The following is a 23123-nucleotide window of genomic DNA, read 5'->3' as shown; positions in this document are numbered from 1 at the left end:
GGTTGAGAGCCAGAAATACTGTGAACTAGGGAATAATTTTTTTAAAACCCCTTTGGAACTGATTGTAAAAGGTTAACTCCGTCTCGCAGTTTTTTCTCGCCACCCAACTGCGTTCGCGAGCCAGCGTCATCGCATTCTTTAGGTCAAAGCTATGTCCAGCAGTGTTCAAAAAGCTCTGTTCTAGAACGCGTTGCATGAGCTGCTTTAGCAATATCCCGTTTGTCGATCCTTTCCTGCCCGTTTCGCCGATGTTAAGTTGCGTCGCAATCCCCGCATCGTGCTTGTCTATTTTGACGAACACATGTTCCAAGGAGAGCTTTGCGCCCAGCGGACACACAGAGCTCTCCGAACAGGGTCTGATACACCTTGAACAAAGGAAATAGACCCAATGGACGTTGTCTTCACTCGTGACGCACTCCCCGTTCCGCTTCGCATGAGCTTCTGGGTATCGCTAATAAACGTCCTAAGATAATGCTGTCGTTCCAGTGCGTCAACTACGCTTTCCACTTCTAGTGTCCAAGGACATTCATTTTTATTATTTGCAAATAAAGTCCATTTTCACCAACGGTGCATGAACAAATAAACTGATGCAACGAAATGAGGCGTACACAAAGAAGGCTGGTGTTGGGCCACCTCTTAGGCTTCCTTCGTCTAGGGTTTTGCCACGTGCAATTTTGATTACCCGCGCATGCCTTCGTATGTTTTCATTAAATAAATCTTAGCATTTGGTTTGTGATCTATTACATATTTTGTACAGTAACGGAAAAGTAACGACGTTACTTTTCAGAGTAACTTTAACTGTAACAGGTTACTTTTGGAAACTCGGTAACTGTAACTGTAACAGAGTTACTTTTTTGGCTTAGGTAACTGTAACTGTAACACTGTTACTTTTTACTGGTAATGTGCCCATGACTGCAAGCGGACAGTGCGGATTTTCCCTGGAAAGGCGTAATCACGGTACAGCACCCCTACACTGCAGTGAAACCACCTTTACAAGGGGGTTATAAGCGGACTAATATACACCTATTCGTTCATTTCGAATACTTCGAAATTTTCAATAATTTAAATTTGAATTGAAGCGAATTCAAATACTGTATTATTCGTTCGAATATTCGAAGTGCTCGAATATTCGCACAAGCCTAATATATGTGTCTGCGAGGCTCGTGTTGGCTGGTGTTGAGCAAGGCTTCGGCTAAAAAGCGGATACGGATGCACAAATAAAGCTTCTTTAAAACAAAACTTGTATAAATGGATCCTATTCATGCATATTATATTCTAGAATAAAGGTCCACCCACCTGTACGGCATAACCAAACAACGAAAGAAAGAACAGACAAGCACTCGCAGAGTGAACGCTGGCATTGTCGTCTGTCTTCCAAGTTTCCATTCACTACGTTTTTCTCTTCATAAAATTGTACAACGCAGAAATTTTCAAAGTTTAATAAAACTTGTTTCTGTGCAATGATAAAAAACAAAATAGCTTACTACGTGCTCTTTCAGTACGAAATCAACCATTTTGATGCAAGGAACGCGTTGAAGCCAGACGCGTCTTTGAGGTGTCTGGGCTCTTTGTGAATGATGCCAATCCGAGCCAAGTCCGAATCTCACATATCCCAGCATTCCCATGCATACAACAGCTTGCAGCGCCAGTTTTCCCTCTATGTAATTGTAAGAAACTGTAAGGGTGGTAACCGTGAGGCGCGTTAGTTCCTTACGTGTTCCCCCCAGGCCTCGTAAGGCCGCAGAGATATGGTAGCCACCATAATAGAGGCAACGCCAACGATGTGCTTCAAGGTGCTTACAATGCCGCGTAAAGGTTACTCAGAGGCCGACAATGGCAACCCAGCAATGCTGCCAACCGAGGCAGAAGAACTTTTGACAGTGCGCCGGAGGATGTGGCTTCGAATCCAGTGGAATAAATAGTGGTTTTCTGCGCCTTAAGACAGCGTTATATACAAGTTTTATACTGCTGCTTGCAGATATTCAGTGCCGTGCGTGACAGTGCATCTTGCAATGAATGCACTCTACTCTGTGTGTGTCGTTCTCTTTTATCATGTTGACAGAGTTAAAAATAGATGCATCTTATACAAAGATGCGTCTTATATATCATTTTTTCCCGCGAAAGTAGCAAAAAGTAGGGGGCGCGTCTCATACACTGGAAAATACGGTAATTGCTCGGTTTTACATACCACAACCATGATATGATTGAGGCATGCCGCAGTGGGGGGCATCGGATTAATTTCGGCCACCTAGGGTTCTTTAACGTACACGTAAATATAGGCTCACGGGTGTACTTTGCATTTGGACCCCATCGAAATTCAACCGCCATGACCGGTAATCGAACCCGCACCCTCGAGCTTAACAGCCTGACACCCCACGTGCTAAGCTACCTCGACGGGTGCACACATAACTTGACACTTTCGTGACAGCACCTATTCCCATTGATAGTGTGTTACTGATGAACACAAATTCAAATTTTGGCGCTCTTCGAGCACTTTTGGACAGCTAGCATACAAGGGTAAAAGGGTAGCATACAAGGGTAAATGCTAGGACAGCTAGCATACAAGGGCACATCCAAAGGGTAAAAGAAGTATTTTATCGGTTTCGCTCTTGAGTTTCTTTTCTCTGCCGTGGGGGGATTTTTAAAGCTCATTTGCAGATGGGGAGGCACGTGCTCGTGGTTTCGATATGGTGTCGACGTCGCTCGCTGATGCTCCACGGGAACAGCGAATTTTGACGGATCCCGATGAATCTGAGCTGGAATCTCTGGATGACTGTAGCAGCACAGACACAAAAGGTGACTTCGATTCGTCAGACTTCAGTACAGACAATAAAAGTGCATCAAATCACCCCAGAACATCAGCAGGTATCCGCAGGTAAGTTTCACTTTCTTGTTGGGCCGTTATATCGCTGGATTGCATTGATATAAACATATCCGGCGTGTTCTAAAGGTCACAGCTCTTACCTACAGGGTGTCAACTTCATTTGGGCGGGACCACTTGGTGCCGGCTGCACAAAGAGTTGAGTTCTCTCCGCGAACCTGGCCCGGAGTGGACCTTGGCCTAACGCTCCAGAGTTCCGCGAATTGGTTTCTTCGTGTTGCTTTTCCCCGCCGAAGTCATCAGAGAGATATGCAACCACACAAATAAGTATGCGCGGATGCATATTTTCGAAAAGCTAACGTACAGCGAGAGAGATGGATCCTGGAGGGAAGTCACTAAGGAGGAGATGCGCAAGTTCGTTGGACTTCTGGTGTACGCGGGAATCGTCCAAGTCCCGCGCCTGCATTGCTATTGGAGTCGACGACACATATTTCCAGGCCTTCTTCCACCGTCAGTGATGCCACAGGGAAGGTTCAAGGCTTTCCTTGTTTTCTGGAGTGTCTCTGATCCGGAAAAGATGACCGTCACATCGCACGGGAAGCTTCACCGCATGTCTTCCCTACTGTAGTACATGAACAATTCATCCATGCTCCTTTTTCAGTAGCGTTGGAACCTTTCCGTGAATGAGAGAATGGTGAAGTCTAAAGGTCGGTCTAGTATTTGGCCCTACGCGAGGGACAAAGTGGTCAAATGGGGATACAAATTACGGGTTTTGGCATATTCGGAAAAGGGGTACACTGTTCATTTCAACGTATGCACGGGAACATGACTCAGGGTCCCCAGCACCAAGCACAAAAAATTGAAAAATACTGGAACCGCGAACTATGCCACGAAGAAAGGAAACTTGGGTAGAAAACAAATGTTTTCGGCGACACATATGCAGCCAATTCTTGTTTCACCACGTTGAGAAAGTGCTTCGCGCGGTGGCATGATAGGCACTAGTGCTCATATTTTTGTATGTATGTAAATAACTTCTGCACTTACAGAGCTTATATTTGCAGTATTATTTTATAAGGGCCTTGTATTCAAAGTGTATATTTTGATTTTATGTTTACTTTGTGCAGAGAAGCATTGATTTTTTTGACAATTTTTTCTTCTTGTTACATTTTTTTGTTTTGATTATTTTTTATAATATTCAAAATAAATCTGTTGCTTGAAATTAACACTGTTGGAGAGACCAATCTCAGACCCCAAACTTAAGCATCAACCAATTTCTGTGGCAGCAAAAAAATATTTCCAGGACTAGCCCAAAACGACAGATTTTTCTACGGTCACGAAGGTGTTGAACCGGTTGCTCAAGCTATTCCTGCTTCCGCTCTGTACATTTTCGTGTAAACCTTAGACACTGCTGAAATGTGCGACTAAGGTTACTCGCACAATGGCGGAAGTGACGTATGCTACTCGTCCTATTTCTGCCCGAATCCGTGACTTGGTGGCAGAGCACATGAGAGCGATACCGCGCGAAGTGTGTTGCTCTGAAACGACCAGTAGAATGTGCAAACCCACTCCAGATTGACCAGTGAAAAACGGATTCGCCACAGCAGAGCAAGGAATCCTGTTGCAGATGGCCCAGTGAAAAACACCATAAGTGTGGTTAATGCTGCCCCTCTCTCAATCCCACGGTGTTACAAAAGGTGTCTTTTTTTTGTCAGACGCAAATTTGTTTTGACTAGGCCAGGCTATATTGTTGGTTTGCGTGGAGGCTTGTTATCTTACCCTCGCTGGGCTTGTGTAGGGGTCGCCAGAGATCTTTCCCCTGCCACGAGCGGCAAACCAGAGGGCACAGCCGAGGCTGTCGTCCAGGACGGTCTCCAGTGGGTAGATCAACTTGTGGATGTGGTAGGCGCTGAGAGAGAAAAAGCAAAATTCACAAGGCAATTTGGTGGTAAATTCGAGAGAAATCGCGGTGTCACGCGTCTCTGACATGTTGCCTATCTTGGGAGTCGATGCTGCCTTGGAATCAGTGTTTTGACAACACTACTAGTTGCCTCCACTTACATTCAATTTACTTCGTTAACCAACATCAGCCAACAGCAGACACTATCCAATATTAACGCGATAGCGTTAAAGAGCTCGTATCGCAGAAATTGCGCTGTCGGCGTCGGGCCGTTGGTTGTGAGCGAAAAATCATCATCATGTCCGTGACCGAAAAATCGAAAAAGCTGCAAATAAAATAAATAATAAAAATGTTGGGTCCGAATGAGAATCGAACCCAGGCCGTCTGCGTGGCAAGCAGGTGTTCTACCACACAGCCACGCCTCTGCTTGGAGCTGCACTGAAAGTAACTTTCATGCTTCCCAAAAATATGTGTCCTGTATACAGGTGTCACAGTACGAGATGTAATTTCGCAGTAGTATTGCGTGGTACAAGTGTACATTGCCATAGGGCGTCACACCATGCCAATATCATAACGACTTCGTGGTTTAAAGACAGCCACCCATTACAAAAGGCGCACACATTAGTGCGCGTATTCCCTTAAGACCACGTAGTGGGTGCATCGCAACTTCGAAGAAGTTTCTCGCGCATAATTGCTCCTGGTTTAAAGCATGCTACCCATTACATAAGGCACACGCCTTAGTGGGCGCATTCTGTTAAACCCTCGTAGTGTTCGAACTGCGCAGTAGGAACAGAATATCGCTATCGCGTTCAGCTCTTAAAGGGGCCCTCTAACACTCTTCAACCCCCCGTTTTTTACTCGTGGATTGCGTAGACTGAAGTACGGACGAACTAGTGCAGCAAGAACGGCAGCGATAGCGGCACGCAGTACGAAGTTATTCAATTTAGAAAATTCAAAATACAAGAAAAAAAATGCCTGCCCTCAACTCGATTTTCGCGGGGTCACGTGACCACATTTCACTCTCTGCTGTGACGTCGGATGGCGCTCCAATGAAATGGGCTGAAAGCTCTTACGTAGGGGAAGCTCGCACACCATTGTTGCTTCTCCTTTCCAACGTATTGTTGACGTCGTTGCCATAGTAACAAACGTGGTTCCTCCTGACTTGTCAGAACTTGAGCGGGTGCTACTGCTTCGTAGCGAGGCTGGGGAGGCTTTGTCTGCTGTTCCTTAACGACATTCCATGTCCTTCCCTCTTCTCATTCTGAGAAGGGAACTTGTGGAGCGGCATGGGCGGTTAAACACGGTCGCCCCTACGCGGGTTGTTCGGTGAGCAGCCCGACGAGTTACAAGTGTGCAGCGACAACAATTCAACGAAGAGGATTACTTGCACCGTTTCAACAACAATCATGAGCCTACCGCACATGCGGAAAGAGGCAGCTCGCAAACATACAGACGCAAAAAGAAGGAAGAGGGGCAAGCGTTTCATATGGACATCCGACCGGCGCAGGCAAAAAAAAAAAAAGCCAGAGCAACCAGAGGCGAAATGGCAACCGGCGCCTCTGTCGTACTTTGTGGTTGTAGTGATATTTTTTGTTGCGACGGCGGCTATTTGGAGTTCATTGAAAAAGCACAGAAAAGAAAAACGAAACACAATAGTAATCTCAACTTTGATGCAACGCCGTTATTACTTCTAACGTTACATTTATCCAATCATAGGCCAGCGCCCATCTTCGTCATTTCCGCCCGCAATAGTTCTGGCAAGCGCCACTACGCGCTGATGCGGTCAGCAGCGATGTAGCGACCTCAACGCGTGATTAAAATACTAAATAATTTGATATCGGTGCTTAAACTTATGCTAAAATTGTCCCCAGCCATCAGTCTACGCAACCCGCAAGTAAAAAATGGGGGGTTGAATAGTGTTGGAGGGCCCCTTTAAAGGCGAAGCTTAAGCGTCCCCCAATTTTTAGTCAGAATTTGTATTACGTGAGTACATATAGGCTTCAGACAAACAGCATGAACCGCTTTTTCCATTGTGCCCCTCTGCATTAAAGGGACCGACAACAAATTTTTATGATGCCCGTTTTCTTTAGCGCAACGGAAAGCTTACCGGTGAGGGTGTCTAATCATGGAACAGTAACGTGGAAAACGCTGTGAAACATTTCTAATAAATATTTTTCAATCTGCGGCGAATATGAAGTCGTAAACACAAGTGACAACCCATGCTGCAAACAGTGATAGTGAGAGCGGTTCATGTTCGAGCGTGGCGGTTTGCCGCGCATGCGCGCACTCTTCGCACATGCACCGCGAGTCGACATGTTCCACTGGTTATCGCGAAGGCAGCGCCGCGTCTCATCGTGCAACTCCTTTTACCTCGTAAGCAGCACAAGATAGAGCAGGGATAGATAATAATATACATACTCTAATTTTCAGAACTAACTATGGCACGCATGACAGTATCAGACTACGTACAGCAAAAAGTGATCGACTCCATACCAGCTTCAAGGCTCTTCCGCTAGGCTGCACCACGTACCGGTTCTTGTTACTTTTAAACACGATTTAAACAAATAAATCCTACTCACAAGACGGAAAGGATGCTGGAATCTGTCACTATATTTCAGTGTCTTATCATTTTTGCCAGGATCTAACCACACGTTGTGACCAGTTGTCGGTCCCTTTAAGAGTGTGTTGACCTGGGCCACTTGGTATGTCTTGACATGACAGTGGAACCTTAATTATACATTCCCGTCATAGGGCGACCCACATCTCATGACGCCAGTTTGGGCCCAGCGAAAACCCCATAGAAATAATGCATTACAAACCTCCATTAGTGATATAATTTTACGCCGATCCTGCCTCATACGATACCTCTCTGGTACAATCCCCCCCAAAAAAGTACCGTAGTTGCATGAATCTAACTTTCACCCAGTTTTCAAAGGTCCAAAATGAAAATGCACCTGTGTGTTATATAGAATTGACATGCCCCTACGTTTACAAATAGAAAGGGAGAGAAAAACAAGAGTACAATTCGTCTTCATAGAATAGGAAGTTCATTCTCCTGGCAGTTCACCTTCTTTTGTGAGGCAGCTTTCCTGGCTTTACGATTGTTTCTGGATATGCCTCAAACGTGAGCATATTCAAGGTCTCCTAGGCAAGCTTGACCAAAGGAAGTGCACGACAGATTCAATTTTGAAAATAAACATTCACTCACACCTACTCCAACCGAATGTTTAAGTGCTATTTTTTAAAATAATTTAGTCTGCCTTCTTTGGAGCAGGGCAGGTCCGTTCAAACAAGGCAGGTTCGATCGAAGCAAAAGTAGTCAACAAGATCGGACTCACCGGTCAAACTGCAGCTCTTCTTTATTCACATCAATCTGCAAACGTAACCACAGAACACTATTTAGGGCAGGCTACTCTCTGGGTTGCGCATAATTTATCCTCTTCAGGCACTGTGCACATAACTGTGCATGCCAAGATCTTCAACCAAAAAGCACTTATGAAAATTGGGGTGTTATGTGTGCAGAATAAAGAATAAAACAAATTCTGTCCATGAGACGGTGTTGCGCATTTGCTGTCGAAAGCGCCCCTGAAATGCCCTTTTCATGACGTGACTGCAAAGCGGGCAAGAAGCCGAACGTGAAGCGAATGCCCGCATTAGAACGTTTCTTTATGTTTTTTAGTCACGGGGAAAACCTTACGTCAAGCGTACATCAGAGGGCAAACAATTAAATTAAAAAGGCAGAATTTTAGCCGTGGTGATAGCAGAGTCGCTGGCAAACCGGAACCGAAGCATGAATTGGAGGAAAAATAGGACGTGACCATCCACCGCTGGTTTTGCACCAATTTGGAGTTACTCCTGCTCTGTTTGTGTGCTAAGCAGCTCATCTGTTCTTTCTCCTGCGAGTTCATCGCGATCAGCGGGTGGTTCGTTTCGTGACCAACACATGTTGTGAGCAACATTCACAGCTCGAAAGCTGCAAAAAATTGAAGATCGAATGCAATCGTCACAGAACAGCGTCGTGCTGAAGAGGAAGGCCCTAACCGCACAGCAGATCACTTTGATAATTTATTTCGACTATCAAAATAAATAACAATGTGAAATCTTTGAACTCATTTTTCTCATTTCGCACTTTTTGGGGAGAACGAGCCTGTCAAGGAAAACTATAATTTCCAAACTGCAATGCCATTAGCTGCTCACAAGGTTGTTTCTAAACTGAAATTTTGTCAGGAACAAGATAACAAGATACGATACAGTAGAACCTCATTTATACGTTTCCGAAAAAAAGCGCGGAAAGTAAACGTACGATCCGGGAAAACGTACGATCCGAATCAAGTAAAAATTGAGGCTTACAAGCCCATATTGAGGCGCAAGGGCAAAAAACATTTATTTCTAAAAGAACATGGAGGGAGTCTTCGATTTTCGAACTCCTGGCATCTCGCTGGCAGCCAGAGGTCAGCCAGCTAGTTCTGGTCCTGATCAGAAATAACGTCGTGGTCACGTGTGCTGAAATCCCAAGACAACCCGAATATTGCAAAATCGAACTCTGGAACAACCAGCGTAAATGTAAAGAAACGCTACCGCCATGTCAGCAGACGAAACTTTGCGCCGCATGAGCGTCGGTTCTTTCTGCATTGTCGTTTGGAAATATGGGGCTAGGTTTTCCGGAGGGCGGAAGTGCGAGCATACGCATTTGGGATACGATCACGTACTACGTTCGAAAGATCACGCGTGATCTTTCGGCGCCCGTGACGAAAATTGCCGCCCCGCTAAAGCCTTAACAAGCACACTCTTTGCAGTGCACGTAACAATCGCGGAACAACACTGTTGTGTCGTACGACCCCTCGTGGCACGCGGAAACACCTGTGCAGCAAAGGTCCCCGTACATGCCACTGGGTGGAGCTGGGTCTCCCCCATGCCTCTTTGCTATCACCAATCCGGCGTGGCCGTGCCGGTCATGTGACCCGTGCCTTGCGGACCAATAACCTTTCTTCTCGCTCCTTAAAACCGCCTGCAATAAACGCGGGAGAGCAGTCTCCCGTCAGTCTCGCCGAAGCTTGGTCTCTGCGTCGTCACTCCGCGCGCCCTCCCGTCGTTCGGCCTCTCCGTCGGCCCGCCGCGGGTTACGCCGCGCTCCTGCCCTACACAACAAACACGATTTGCGAAATCTCGCGAAGGTGATAAGCGTCCCCGAAAGCGACAGCTGTTCGCGGCTATCGCATACTACGTCGCACACTCGCGCTGATCAGTTTGCGTTCTGTCTTAACTTGAGACATGCGCTGATAGGTTCGCCACCACTCGTAATCGCACCATCTCGCACGGCGGAACGGGCTTTGAAAGATAACGCCCGGCATAAAGGCAACCGAAGGTGAAGTCCCCAAGCGCCCACACTGCAATCTGTCAAGACCTCACAAAGATGGCGGCGAGTGCGCATCGTCTTGTTTTGGCGTCTGATAACCAGAAACCTCCCAGATATCTTCCTGAACAAATTTTTTCTGGCAGCTTCTGACAACCCGCTGGTAGGCACATTTGCCCAGCCAAAGAAAAACAAATGCCGACTGGAATTGCACCGGGAGGAGCAACCCGAAAACGAACGCGCTCCGAGAGAAAAGTGTGGGGGAAATTATCGGCCATATTCACAGCACACAATGGCGGCGTTGCTATAGTTACGAGTCACAGTAGGGAGCCTTCATACACACATGCCTCCTGCCCGGTTGGGCGGCGTGTGTGTATGAAGGCTCCCTATGTCGCAGCGTGTTGTGCAGCGGCGGCGATGCGACGGTGGCATGTGCGTTTCCGTAGGTCTTGTACCGAACCGTGGTGGATTGGAAGAGCGACAGCCTCCATTCTTTGGGCCGCATTGTTAGTTCCCCCGGCTGTTGTTGTAGCCATCGGGTCTGAACAAAAGTGTGTAGAACGAGTGTGCATCTATGTACCGTGCTACGGATGAAGGATTTGCAATGCTCAGCAAAATCGTGCCAAGTGCTACACAAAATACTTTTTTTAAAGCCGTTTGAAGATTTTGACGGCCAGCATCGCCGCCTGCCTTCAGGTCGGTGTGTGGTCGAAAGCAGCGATCAAGCAATTTGGAGAAGACACAGAGGGGACAATCGAGCAATTCAGAAGAGACGTGGAGGGGATAATTGAGCAAAGCAGAGAAAGCGCGGAGGGGGGAAAGGCACTGCGGAGAAGTTGCCGTCACTGAGCGGCGGCTGTCTGCCACTTCATGCTTCACAAGTACACGAGAGGGCCCTTTTTGCCCACCTGAATGAGAGTTTCTAAGTACAAAACGTATTATACGACCACAGTTTTCCGCGGTGCTGAACGTTGCTGCCGAATATGTATTCGTATTTTCTGGGAACATATTACACACAGCTGTATTGGGTTATTTTTAATTTTTGCGATTTCGAGCGTAGGAGCCAGGAAATCGTACTTAGCGGGAGCGTATCAACGAGGTTCTAGTTACTTTTCTGGTTCTCAACTATTTTCTAACAAAAAAAAATGTTTGACATGCAGTGACAAGGGAAAAAATGATCTTCGCTTTTAGAGTGACGGCATTTTTACAGAAACATCATAAAATATTAGAGCTGTGCGAATAGCAAGATTTTGGGTGCGAAGCGAATTCGAATATTGAAGTGTGAGTGCGAAGCGAATCGAATATTTTTCTAATATTTCTCGAATATTTCTAGAATATTTTTCTAATACTTCGAAGCGAAATTGCAGAAAAAAAACAGTTAGAGAGGATCCCTAAGAATATTCTTTTGAGATAGCAACATGAAAGTGCTTCTTTTCGCTAGGCTGATGAAGCACTGGCGGGGTGGTGTTTCATAGTTGTCTTAACAAGAACGAGGCAACGTAGAAGCCAAATTCTATTTTGTACATGATTTGGTGCAACCAAAGTGTTGCCGACAACACTTTACACGTGATAGGCAAAGATGCCATTTCCTCAGCCTCTCCTCCTCTTTCAACTTCTGTGGAAGCCCAACTGATGTGGCGGACAAGGGTGTGCTCCCTTAAAGTCCAGAGTTCCAAATCTGCCTTGTAGACGTCGATATATAAGAACATCTGAAATTTTGGATGCTAAAAAGCTTCGACTTCAAATATTTCGGACTTCCTGCCTAAATTTCAGGCCCAAAACAGCATTAATTGAGCCCCCACCTCTGCCACATCTTTCATCTCTATGTTGGAACCACGGTTTTTTCTTGAGTTAGTATATTTGCGGCCATAGCAGAGCTTGAAAGGCAGCTTTGCCTCAATACCACGGTGTAATGAGGTGAAGCATACTGAAAATCTAGGGACCACTTCTAATCTGACGATAACTGTGTCTTGGCAAAGTTCGACCGTAACGGAGCTTGAAAAGCAGCTTTGCCGCAATACGAGAGTGTAATGAGGTGAAGCATATTAAAAATCTGAAGGGGTCACTTTCAATCTAACGTTGACTGTATTTGTTTTTGGGAAGTTCGAATAGTTCGAATAGTAAAATTCCAGTGCGAATCGAATCGAATAGCAAACACTATTCGAAAAATATTCGGAATTTCGAATATTCGCACACCCCTATAAAATATACATGATTGGCCTTATCCTGCACTACAAACTATCCAGAAGGCATTTACTGCTAATTAATTGCTACATATTCATTATCATTGAAATGATAGTTTTTCTAAATTGGCATACATGATTAATCACTGTAACAGCCATAGTTTTTTTTTTGTATTCCAGCTAGTATGCTGAAATTCGAAATATGTTTTAATAACATGAAGATAAGCCATCCCTGAGATTTTCATCAAAATTAGTGCAGCAGTTCAGAAGTCAACTGCGTCCTTCCTTAAGTCCAGTTGTGCACATCATGAAGCACTTATCAGATCTGTGCTGCAAGCTTGAATAACACCTGCAAAGTGTTTTAGTAAAATGAGTAGAAAAGTCGGGCGTTTTCTCTCCGTGCCAGCAAGTCGTCGCGCACCAGATTTGTACCTTTTGTCATTTGTCACTTCTTACAACGGACATACATCTCAAGTGGTTAGTTAAGCACTTCCCAAGAACCGTGCATGAAATGCACAGCTGAACCTCGCAACAACCTAATCATGAACCTCGCAACAACCTAACCTACTACGAGAATTTTGTTAGCATGCAATAACACGGTACCAAATGGGGAAACGGCCAAAAAAAAAGTTTAATGCCAAAGCTCAATTAGGTTGCCATGTAAACTCTTATTATGTAGTAAACACACAAATTTTCGTAGCATGGCATGTATTCCATTGCGACATTATCAAATAAATTTTAGGTTCGAAGCAAATTCGAAGGGAATAGGGATTGCTTTGCGAATTAATTATTTTGTACTGCACTTCTCCTGATGTCACCTGAAAGTACTACGGAAGTTCACTTATTTGTACTGCCCCCTCTTACACAATGCCTCAACGGAGGCCTGTAAGGTATTTTTATATAAATAAATAAACAAATAAATAAATAATTAGATAATTAAATATACAAGAAAGTGCTTCACCGTTATTAGGCACGCGTTTATACAAGAAATTATTGAATAGACGTCAGGTTCTGGAGTTTCGCAAGATGCGTGGCGCCACCTGTAGGAGCAGTATTGGGTAGTACTACAGTAGAACCCCGCTGTTACGTTCCTCACTGCTGCGTTTTCTCGGCTGTTACGTCGTTTTCCGCCGGTCCCGGCATAGCTCCCATAGGATACAATGTATTGGGAACCCCGCTGTTACGTCGTGACTGTCGGACCGTTCCCGTATCATACGTCGCGAAGTGCGCCCGGAGCCGACCGAGTGACTACCAAAGAGAGCGGCCATGGTGCATTTTCACGCAGCTTGGCCTCGTTTGACCGTAATATTAGCCGCATGAGAGGCGCAAGCAACGGAATCTTTCAATTGATGCAAACAAAAGCATGGCCTTCGAGATTCAAATTGCAAAGATGGCGTCTATGACGTAACTGCGCGCGAAAGCAAGGCCTTCGAGATTGGCATTTACTATTGACAAAAGCATAGCCTCTGAGATTTGCATTGCACAAACATGGCGTGTATGACGTAATTCCTTGCGAAAGCAAGGCCTTCGAGATTGGCATTCACTTCTGCCATTGCGTTGGCGTAGACTCATCATCATCGTTATTTGTCGGAGAACGGGAGGAGTTCGAGCTGGTTGGAGCTCGCATGGTCGTGCGTGCGGTTCGCGGTCGGACTCGCCGCGCCGGTCGTGATAGCGTGTGCTTAGTTCTCTCATGCCTACAGCTGTTGGTGTTAAAAAAATCACATACGTTGATTACATTTCTGTGGATAAGGCCGTCCTACGCTCCGCGTTTCTATCCATCGACTAGATCGCGGCTGAGCGCGCCAATTTTCGTGCTGCTCGTAAGAATTGAAATAAAATTCTGTACCACTAAATATTTTGCCGTTTTTCCTGTTTTTCGGCTCTTACGTTTCCCGTCTCTTACGTTTATTTCCTACGGTCCCTTCAAAAACGTATCAGCGGGGTTCTGCTGTATAAAGACAGACTCCCTCGCACAGTTTGTTGTGGGACCAGGTCCAGCTAGCGAGTGTGAAACAACAATTGAGCTTAATATTGCACGTGTTTGTGCATTTAAAGGGACACTAAAGAGAAACAATGAATTGGTTTAGATTGATAAAGTGTGCTCGGAGAACTCTTGTGTAGTTTATTTCACCACCATAGGTTTATTATTAGAGGAGAAAACCAAGTTCAAAGTTTCATTTTTACATTTCGCGCCGAACTTTGTAATTCGTGACGTAAAAGACTTGAAAGAGCATTTAACGTATTTTGGCGCCACTGGCTCGACGAAATTTCCACAAACTCGTTATGTCAAGTCTCTGGCCCCCTCAGAGGACAACGTACTTCGATTTAACCGATTAGGAACTACGTAGGCCCAAGCAGGCGCCGTCAGAAATATGTGATGTCACGGCAAATGGTGCGGGAATTCCAAGGTGGCGTCGCCACCTGTATTTTATTTTTTCGCGTTTTCTCGCCTATTAAGTGTCTTCGCGCAGAAAGCGTGGTGTTTTTGTTATCACGAAAGACTACTTTACTAATGCGAGAAAAATCGTTTTGCTCTTTAGTGTCCCTTTAACACTCAGAAAGAGAGCTGTGAATTTCTCTCCGCTAGTTGGACACGGCACCGAACCACCATGATGTGCTTGCTGGATCACTCGCCAGAACGACGGCAAAAACAGCAGCAGACGAGACCGCTCCACACACTACGAAGAAACGCCGCAATTGACGCTACTGTTGCATTGTGAATTGCCACTGACGTAAAGGACTGAATAACAATGTTCAGTTTTACCGATTTACATAGTTGTTGTACGAAGCAGGAAGGCGAGAGCGCTGGATATGGGCCGTTGTGAGTGTGTTGGGGAAGTGAAGTACCCGCGTTCTCCACAGCCAGTCGCATGAGGAAGTGTGATAATGTGGCTCTGCCGTTATAGTTTTGCGTAGCCCTGACGAAGAACCGTGGTTACCTTGATTATGAAGCTCAGTAGAGGCTCTGACCGTGGTGCATGCCGCTCTGACCGTGATGCGTGCTGCGTAACATGGAGTGAGCAACTAGAGGCAGACTGAAGACGTGCGATACGCACGCCGCGACATCCTGTAATCTGAGTTGGTCGTCACCACGCAACATTGTGCACGTACGTTTTGAAGGCTCAGTGTTACGGTTCTGACTAGCTAACATATGTGTCATACAAGTAAATCGCAAAATTTTGGTTGTGACCACCTTCAGGTTTGTTTTGCCCGTGGCCTCCGCGATTGTCGTAGCTATCTCAGAGGCCATGGTTCTGCCTTTGGGTGTACCCCACGAAAGTGGACACGCACGTGTCCCCATTCGCAGTATATACAAACGGAAGACAACTATCAACAGACCGTTTGAGGATGCGTAATAAAACAGTCCAATGCACAAACAGTGAGACATGAAGAGAGAATGCAACTGAAAAGGCGAAAATCACCGGGGCCATTCGTACTTAATAAAGCGAGCTTTGTACCACTCATTGTAAGATACATAGCTAAGTAAATTGATCGTGCATGTATTTGATCGTTTTGGCATTACGTATACAGTCAACGTCCGATTTTTCGGACCCCCTGGGGACCGCAAGATCGTCCGAAAAATCGGGCAGTTCGAAAAAACGAATTCATGCTTTTTTATTCCGCTCAAGCGGTAATGCCTTCCAGTACAATTATCAGGCATTTTGGTGCGTGCCCAGGTTCTCGCAAATACATTCGGTACCTGCCGCGAACCGCGCTTAACTGCGTGCCAACCGCCACTTGCAAGTTTGCATCTCGTGATGAGCGCCGCTGATGCCAGCAAAGCGCAGGATAGATTACGGCCCTCTCGCATGGAGCGTTTGGAAACGATGACGCGGAACACAAAGACTGTGGTGGGAGAGCGGACGACTCATCCGGCTTTCCCCTATGCGTGTGCGCATGTAAACGATGCATGCACACATTGCCAAATTTCCGACGATACGCAGCATTTGCTGCCGTGCGAAGCCGATCGTTTCTAGTTGTGTGCAGCACATCGCCAACTAAGCCGACGCCGTCACTGTACTGTTGCTGTATCGTACGCACGCATTTATCATGAAAGTGTTCGTGATGCGCACTTTGTTCCTGACCGCACACGGGCGCGGCAATGGCGAGCTGGTTTCATCCGTGAAGGCAACGCGTCCGTGCGGCGCACTTAGCGGTCTTGCACAAAGAGGCAGCATGAATGGCGGCGCGGCGCGTTTGGGTTTTTGCCTATTAAATGCGTGCAGTGTGCATACAACTGCGCTAGGCCACATGCACTACCGGGCAGTTAACTGAAGATGCTTATTGTTAGCATTGTTAGCGATTAAGCCGTGATGGCGTGTTTGCCAGCTGCCGTCATCACGCCTCCGTGCATTTCCGCAGCTTATCTGCAAATACATCGCCACACGGCGCCGTGATAGTGGCCCCTTTGAATTTCTGGTCTGCTTCATTCCATAACGCTTTGGCATTGCGGCATAGCTGACTTTCGGACTCTGCTACTGTTGCAAACAGATCGACTCGCGAAAGCGCTGGTTCGAACCTACGAGATGATAGACGCGGCAGAGGTGGGGGCTTCAAATAATGCCTTTCGGACCTGCAATTTGGGCAGAAAGTCCGAAAAATCGGACGCGGAAGAGTTTCAGCGTCCCAAATTTCGGACGTCCTAATACATTGATGTCTATGGGGCTGGTGACGGTGCCGCGAAAGCGTCCGAATTTTCGAGCATGTCCGGAAGATCGCACGTCCGAAAAATCGGCAGTTGACTGTATATACCAGATTTTAACACATTTGGGTGCTAGACAACAGACGTCGGACGGCTTGCCTTGAACTCTATGTTTTCCGATGCTCGCTTGTACTTGCGAGCTGCAGCGCGCTGGAATAACTAAAACTTGTTTTGCATTGTACTCGCAGTTCGCTTTGATCAGCTTCCTTTGTTTCTGAAGCGTGGATTGGCGGAAGAAGCTTTCCAGGTCCTTGATTTGCACAAAACCGCGCCTCGACACCAAAAAAAGAGGAGGGGGGGGAGGTTCTATTGTGTCCTATGGACATTCGCTTGCGGTTGGCTGTCTTTGTACTACCCAGTTAGCGCCAGGGCTGCGATGAGGGCACTGGTGGCGGTGTTTTTCGCAGTGCCACCTGGGCAGTCCAACGTCTATATAATGACGCTGTATTTGCATCAGATACATCTTCATTCAATGGCATTAAACTATTGCAAAAAAAAAGGCATTACTTCAACGAGGTTCCACTGGCGCTCAGGAAACGCTGCACAGAGCTCATCAACACCGAGCTTGGCACTGAGACGGTCAGGCGCGTCAAAAGACTTGAACCACTTCTTGGTTTTGCTCTGGCTGTCAATCATGTGTAGTTGATGCTCGAATGCAACATTCAGCAGGTCTATGGGGCAGGACCTGGGGAGAACCCTGCAATGCAGCAGCAAAACTCGTAAGGATCAAATGCATGGCTTGTGTCTGTGGCTTGAGAGAGGAACTCATTTAATCACCATTATTAGTAAGTATTGTTGAATTGCACGGCAATATACTGTTTATTCTACACAATCCAGTGCCTGAACTACAGTAAAACCTCGTTAATTCAGAAAATTGGATAATTCGGACGTGCTCCCTGGTATGCATTTAATGGAATCAAACTCTCGTTAATGCGGTCATATTTGGCCACAACTCGGTTAATTAGGACGATCCTTGGAGTGGGCCTACGGCGAAGCGCCGCAAAAGTGCAAGGTAAAGGAACGGAAACGGCGTTCGCGGACAACTGAAACAGCCACGTGCTTTCAGAAAGGCGTGGTCGCCACCCACAATCTCATTGTAGGTACGTAATGAGGTATGGATTCAGAGTACGTTTCGGAATAAAAAACAGGGGTCAACTGAGTCACGTTGACACTGTGAGTGAGGTCGGAAATGACGGAAATTGCGGCTTTTGCATTGCTGTTATGCAAAATAAGTACTGGACTATACGTATTCCTCAAGAAAATGAAAGTGCATTGAGGTAATAGACATTTATTGATTGTTTTCTTGATACTTTCGACAATTCGGCATTCGGTCAATTCGAACAGTTTTTCTGGTCACGCGAAATCCAAATTAACAAGGTTTTACTGTATTAGTGAAAACAAACTTAGAACTACTTTCATAGTGAAGGATAGTTTTAAACCATAAAATAGTTTATCTTCTGTACCATGGCCAATTCAAAATTGCACAGTCACGTTATTTACTTCACCCTTTCCTAGACTCATCAGAACTAACCACAGTAAAATCATTCGACAACTTTTAAGCCACATTAATGCACACAAATATTCACTATTTCTCTCAGCAATCTCTCACTAAAACAACTTAACTATTTCCGTTGTGAATTATAATATACTACTGTAGAGTCTTTTGTTACTAATGTTCAAACCATTCATATCTGTTCGTGATTGCCTTTTTTGTTTTTGCCTTTGTAACCACTCCTGCCAGGGGAAGTTTGAGCGAGCAGTATGTTAAAGGGGTACTGACACAAAATTTCGCGGCCGAGATAGCCTGCTGGATCGATTCCCGTGTACGTGCGTGTACCATCTGCAAAATATCGACAGCGAATAAAGCTTGGAAGGTATTTTATATGAATTTTGAAGTTCGCGAGCGCGATCCAGCATTATAGGCCGCACCTAGTGCATTGACACCCTCGGAGGTGACCCGAGGTGACCCCCCTACTTCCCCTACGTAACCGTTGCAGCCGGTACAACAAGTTGTGATGACGTCGTAGCCGCCATTTCTGTTTTGACGCGCTTCCCGACGAATCGTTCCTCGCCAGCGGGTCAAACCTGAAGTGATTCGCCACGTCGAAAATTCCTTCCATCCCCGCCGCAAGAAAATTGTCGCCATCAGACGACAATGAGCCCGACGACGACAGACCGCGCGGAAATGCGTTACTGTTCTATGTGCTCACGTGACCAAGCGTTTCACTCGCTAGGTGGTGATAGTTGCACCCGGCGGTTCGTCGTTTTCGAAGCTCTGTCAAACCGAAACTGAGGCTGTGTCTGTAATGAGGAGCTTGTAATTAATTATCTGTCGCGCGCTGCAGCAAACAATGTGCCGTGTTATGACTAACAGGCCCCCAGCAACACATTGCAGCAAAAAAACGCGGGGCAAAAATTTTTGTGTCAGGACTCCTTTAAAAAAAAATTATTTAATCAGAGTAGTAAACTTGTAAGTATTTGTAAAAATTAATGACTGATAGATTGTCAGTACTGGCGTACAGCCTCCAGCTATAAATAAAGGGATAATTAGATTACTCTGGATGCTGTATTAGCTGCATTAAGGAACTACCAGATTTATGCATATTGCTGAGTTACACAGTTGGAGAAAAGAAAATGATATTTGATATTTCTTATTCCAACTTCAATTTTCAGTCACTTCCTGTAAAGACACTTTCTGCCTATGTGAAAAATGCAGCATTGACAGACACTACATACAGTAGAATCTCAATGATACGATCATGGCTAATACGAATTTCTGGGTGACACGAATATTCTTGCGGCCCCAGCCAAGGCCTACAGTGTGCTAGAGCACGGTTGTTGCGAACCGGTTTTAACCCGCAATGGTTGGTACGAAGGTACACTGCCTCACAGATACAAACAGCTGCTGCACGTGCAGCCACGAAAGTTACGGCATTCACGCATGGGCACAGGAAACTGACACGTGAGACATATAGAGAGATAGAAACGGCCAAAGTGAAGTGCCTTTAGTTCCCAAAGAAATGCTTCGCATTCAAAACACAAAGGCAATGAGGTCCCACCGCAGGAAGCATGGCACGAAAGCACCTTCAATGATCAGCCCATGCCAACACAACAGAACAGCTTCGAATATTTCAAAATATAAGAAATTTTGAGTTCATTTCAAAGCAAATTCTAAAACTGCAATATTAATTTCAATATTCACACCGCTCGAATATTCATTAATAAGAGAAAAATGGATCACGTGCTAAATTATTTCTTTGTTAGACGCAACTTAAACCCACAGACAATGAAGACAAAGAAACTACAGGAGGCCTTACTTGTAGTCTTTTAACTGTAGTGCAGTAGTTATGATATAAATTTAAAGCAAGTAAAGTGGACGAAAAAACAACTTGCCGGCGGCAGAGACCAAACCCACGACCTTCGGTAACACATTCGATGCTCTACCAAACTGACCTACAGCGGTGGTCTTCCTCCCATCCACTTTGTGGAGTATTTATGTGCACGTAAACCTGTAAATGTTAGCCAGCGCCACTTGTCTTTTCATCCACTTTAATTTCTTCACATTTACATCCTAACTGCTACACTACAGTTAAAAGACTACAAAACACATCTCCGATACCTTCCTTGGCGTCATTAGGTTGAATAACTGTTAAATCACTCATACGACGAACCAAGCAATTCGTTAACTGACCAATCAGCTGGTCAACTGGCAAACGTAACAAACGCACCTGGCACACATCGCAGCGATGACCATAGAGTCCAGGCCACCAGAAAAGAGAACTGCCACAGACGCGTGGTTGCACTGTGGGGTGTCGGCGAGACCCTCGCGATGCTTGCGAATGCACCTCTGGCACACCAGCATGTGGTTAGAGAGGCGGCGGCGCACTGCTTCAAGCAGCACACTATCCAGCTGAGACAAGGCGAGTAGTATCTCTTGGTGCTTTTCTACAACCTGCATGCAAAAAAAAAAATGAAAATGTACTCTTACCGACACGTGCACTAAACCTCTTTATAAATGAGCTTCATCGTAGATATAAGACTACACTTATCATAAGCACATTCGCTAACAACAAGGAAAATGTGTAGTCCTGTACAAATATTTGAGTAATTTGAATATTCGAATTAATATTACAGTACTCCAAGCGGTTTGCTCGCTAGTTAAAATACTTGACTTTGGTGCATTTCCAGCAGTTGAGCAATATCGAAAAAAACATGCAGACACCGTCCTTTTTCCTTCCAGTGTTTGCACATTTTTTTCTTATTTTGCTGGAAATGCATCAAAGTACAGCACTCAAATACACTTCAACATGAATCTAAAATTTCCAAAATTTGAAAGTATTTGAAATGAACAAATAGGCGTATTATACCAAATATAGGTAGTCTGAAAAAATCATTTCAGTTCAAAATCGCCCCACTATGCTGTGAACCACCTATTCAAGGGAAATCTGCACTGCCGCGAAGCCACACTTCACGATTAAGTGTCCATATTTTCACAGACAAAACCACACAAGACCTTGGTTCGGCACTACAGGTCTGTTTTCTGAGACACCTCGTCGTTGTCTTCTTCAGCAATTGCGCTGAGCTGCTTTCAGTTGTATGAGGGTCGTGGTAATACTACCTGCATCCCGATTATTTTTTTTTTGTAAGTTTAAAAGAGTGTTATACAGGCTTATATGGTCTAATTATGGCAAATTTTAAAACATAACGAATTTTATCACGTATAACTTGCACCCTACTAATATTCGAATCCTGCAACTGTTTGAATTCACCTCGAAATTATTTGATACTAATTACTACCATATGCTATGACTTAGAACCAAAAAAGTTACATCTGCACGAGCCTAAAAATTTGCGAACAGGATCACGTGAAAGAACAAGAAATGAGGTTCCCACAAATTTGGATAGCATACTGGTGGCTTGCTGAACTACATTCACAAACTGCAAATTTCACAGGATTAATGGCTTACAGCTCAACCAAGCGAGGCTGCTTGCCAAGATTTGTCCAGAATATGCGTTCCCGAATTGGTGCAGCCAAGTGGTTGAAATTTCTGCTTTAAAACACGAAAAACAAATTTCAGCTTTGCTGTTATTGATATTGTGCCTGATCTTGCATTATTTTTCTTACTTCGAGTAGAAAGCTCATTAAGGTAAAGCATGGGCAATCAAATTCCACATAACCTTGAAGCAACTGCCGCAGTAAGATCAAAAGACTGTTTTTGATCAAAGCGGTGCCACAAGTGAATGCCCATAGTTACTGTGAGAGAAGACAAAGATCTGTGCGGCATGTGACCAGAAAGAAGGCTCCAGCTTCGGGGACAGCAGCGCGGGCATGCTGCTCTAATGGTCAGTTAATGCTGGCCATGCTAACACTTACAATTAAAAACAGGTGATGGCCTGGATCTGACTTGACTTTTTTTCTAATGACATGACAACAGCAGGCTCACAAGAACTGCAGTTCAACGTGTCCCTGCCCTAGAAGCAGTCTGAAAAGGCTGTCGGCTTGTTTGTCAATTTGGAAGCTCTCCTGACTTAGAATGCCGTTTACTATCCAGCCCGTCAACTGCACGAAGCTCTTGCGTATGTCTTCCCAGCTGACAATCTTTGTCCCGTGAGACTACCTACTCGAGCACATCTTGAGACGACTTGGCCCACTACGGTGCAACAGACTCCCAACGTAGCTTGCCTGCATCTAGTGGGTTCGTCATGGTACACTCAAACTTCATTATAACAAAATTGCATCTGACACAAAATTAAGTTTGTTATATCCGAAAATTCATTATCAATGTACATTCATAACACTATATAGAGTATATGAGAAGACTATTCTTAATTTACTTTGTTATAACCGATAATTTGTTATATCCAGGTTTGAGTGTACTACAGTTAAACCTCGTTATAATGAGACGGGCTATAACGAAATAATGAAAGTAACAAGCAAATCGTAATTCCCTTTGAAAATCCCCATAGGAACCAATGCATTCAAAACCTCATTTTAACGAGGTAAAATTTGCCTGTTATGGGATATAACGAACAAATTTTGTTAGGAAATAAAATTTTGAGCCAATGTGATAACAGTGTGCAACGCGGATTTGAAAAGTGTGCAACATGACAATTGTATTTAGGAGTTCCGAGACTCGGAGCCACTAGGCATATGATGGACGTGC

General features: G+C 45.2%; 1 protein-coding gene across 1 annotated transcript in view; it reads right to left on the bottom strand.

The window, feature by feature from the left end:
* Positions 1-23123, bottom strand: part of LOC119405747 (asparagine synthetase domain-containing protein 1) — a 69677-nt gene that overhangs the window by 20543 nt on the left and 26011 nt on the right. Inside the window, exons 6-9 of the mRNA XM_037672582.2 lie at positions 20688-20911; positions 17467-17656; positions 8057-8091; positions 4598-4727 (exon numbers count right to left, since the gene is read on the bottom strand). Of these exons, the coding sequence (XP_037528510.1) occupies positions 4598-4727; positions 8057-8091; positions 17467-17656; positions 20688-20911 (579 nt within the window). The remainder of the gene's footprint in view (positions 1-4597; positions 4728-8056; positions 8092-17466; positions 17657-20687; positions 20912-23123) is intronic.

The sequence above is a fragment of the Rhipicephalus sanguineus genome, chromosome 9 (genome assembly GCF_013339695.2).
Source record: "Rhipicephalus sanguineus isolate Rsan-2018 chromosome 9, BIME_Rsan_1.4, whole genome shotgun sequence".
Lineage (NCBI taxonomy): Eukaryota > Metazoa > Arthropoda > Arachnida > Ixodida > Ixodidae > Rhipicephalus > Rhipicephalus sanguineus.
The sequence above is the reverse complement of the archived record's forward strand: the minus strand, read 5'-3'. Positions and strand labels throughout refer to the sequence as shown.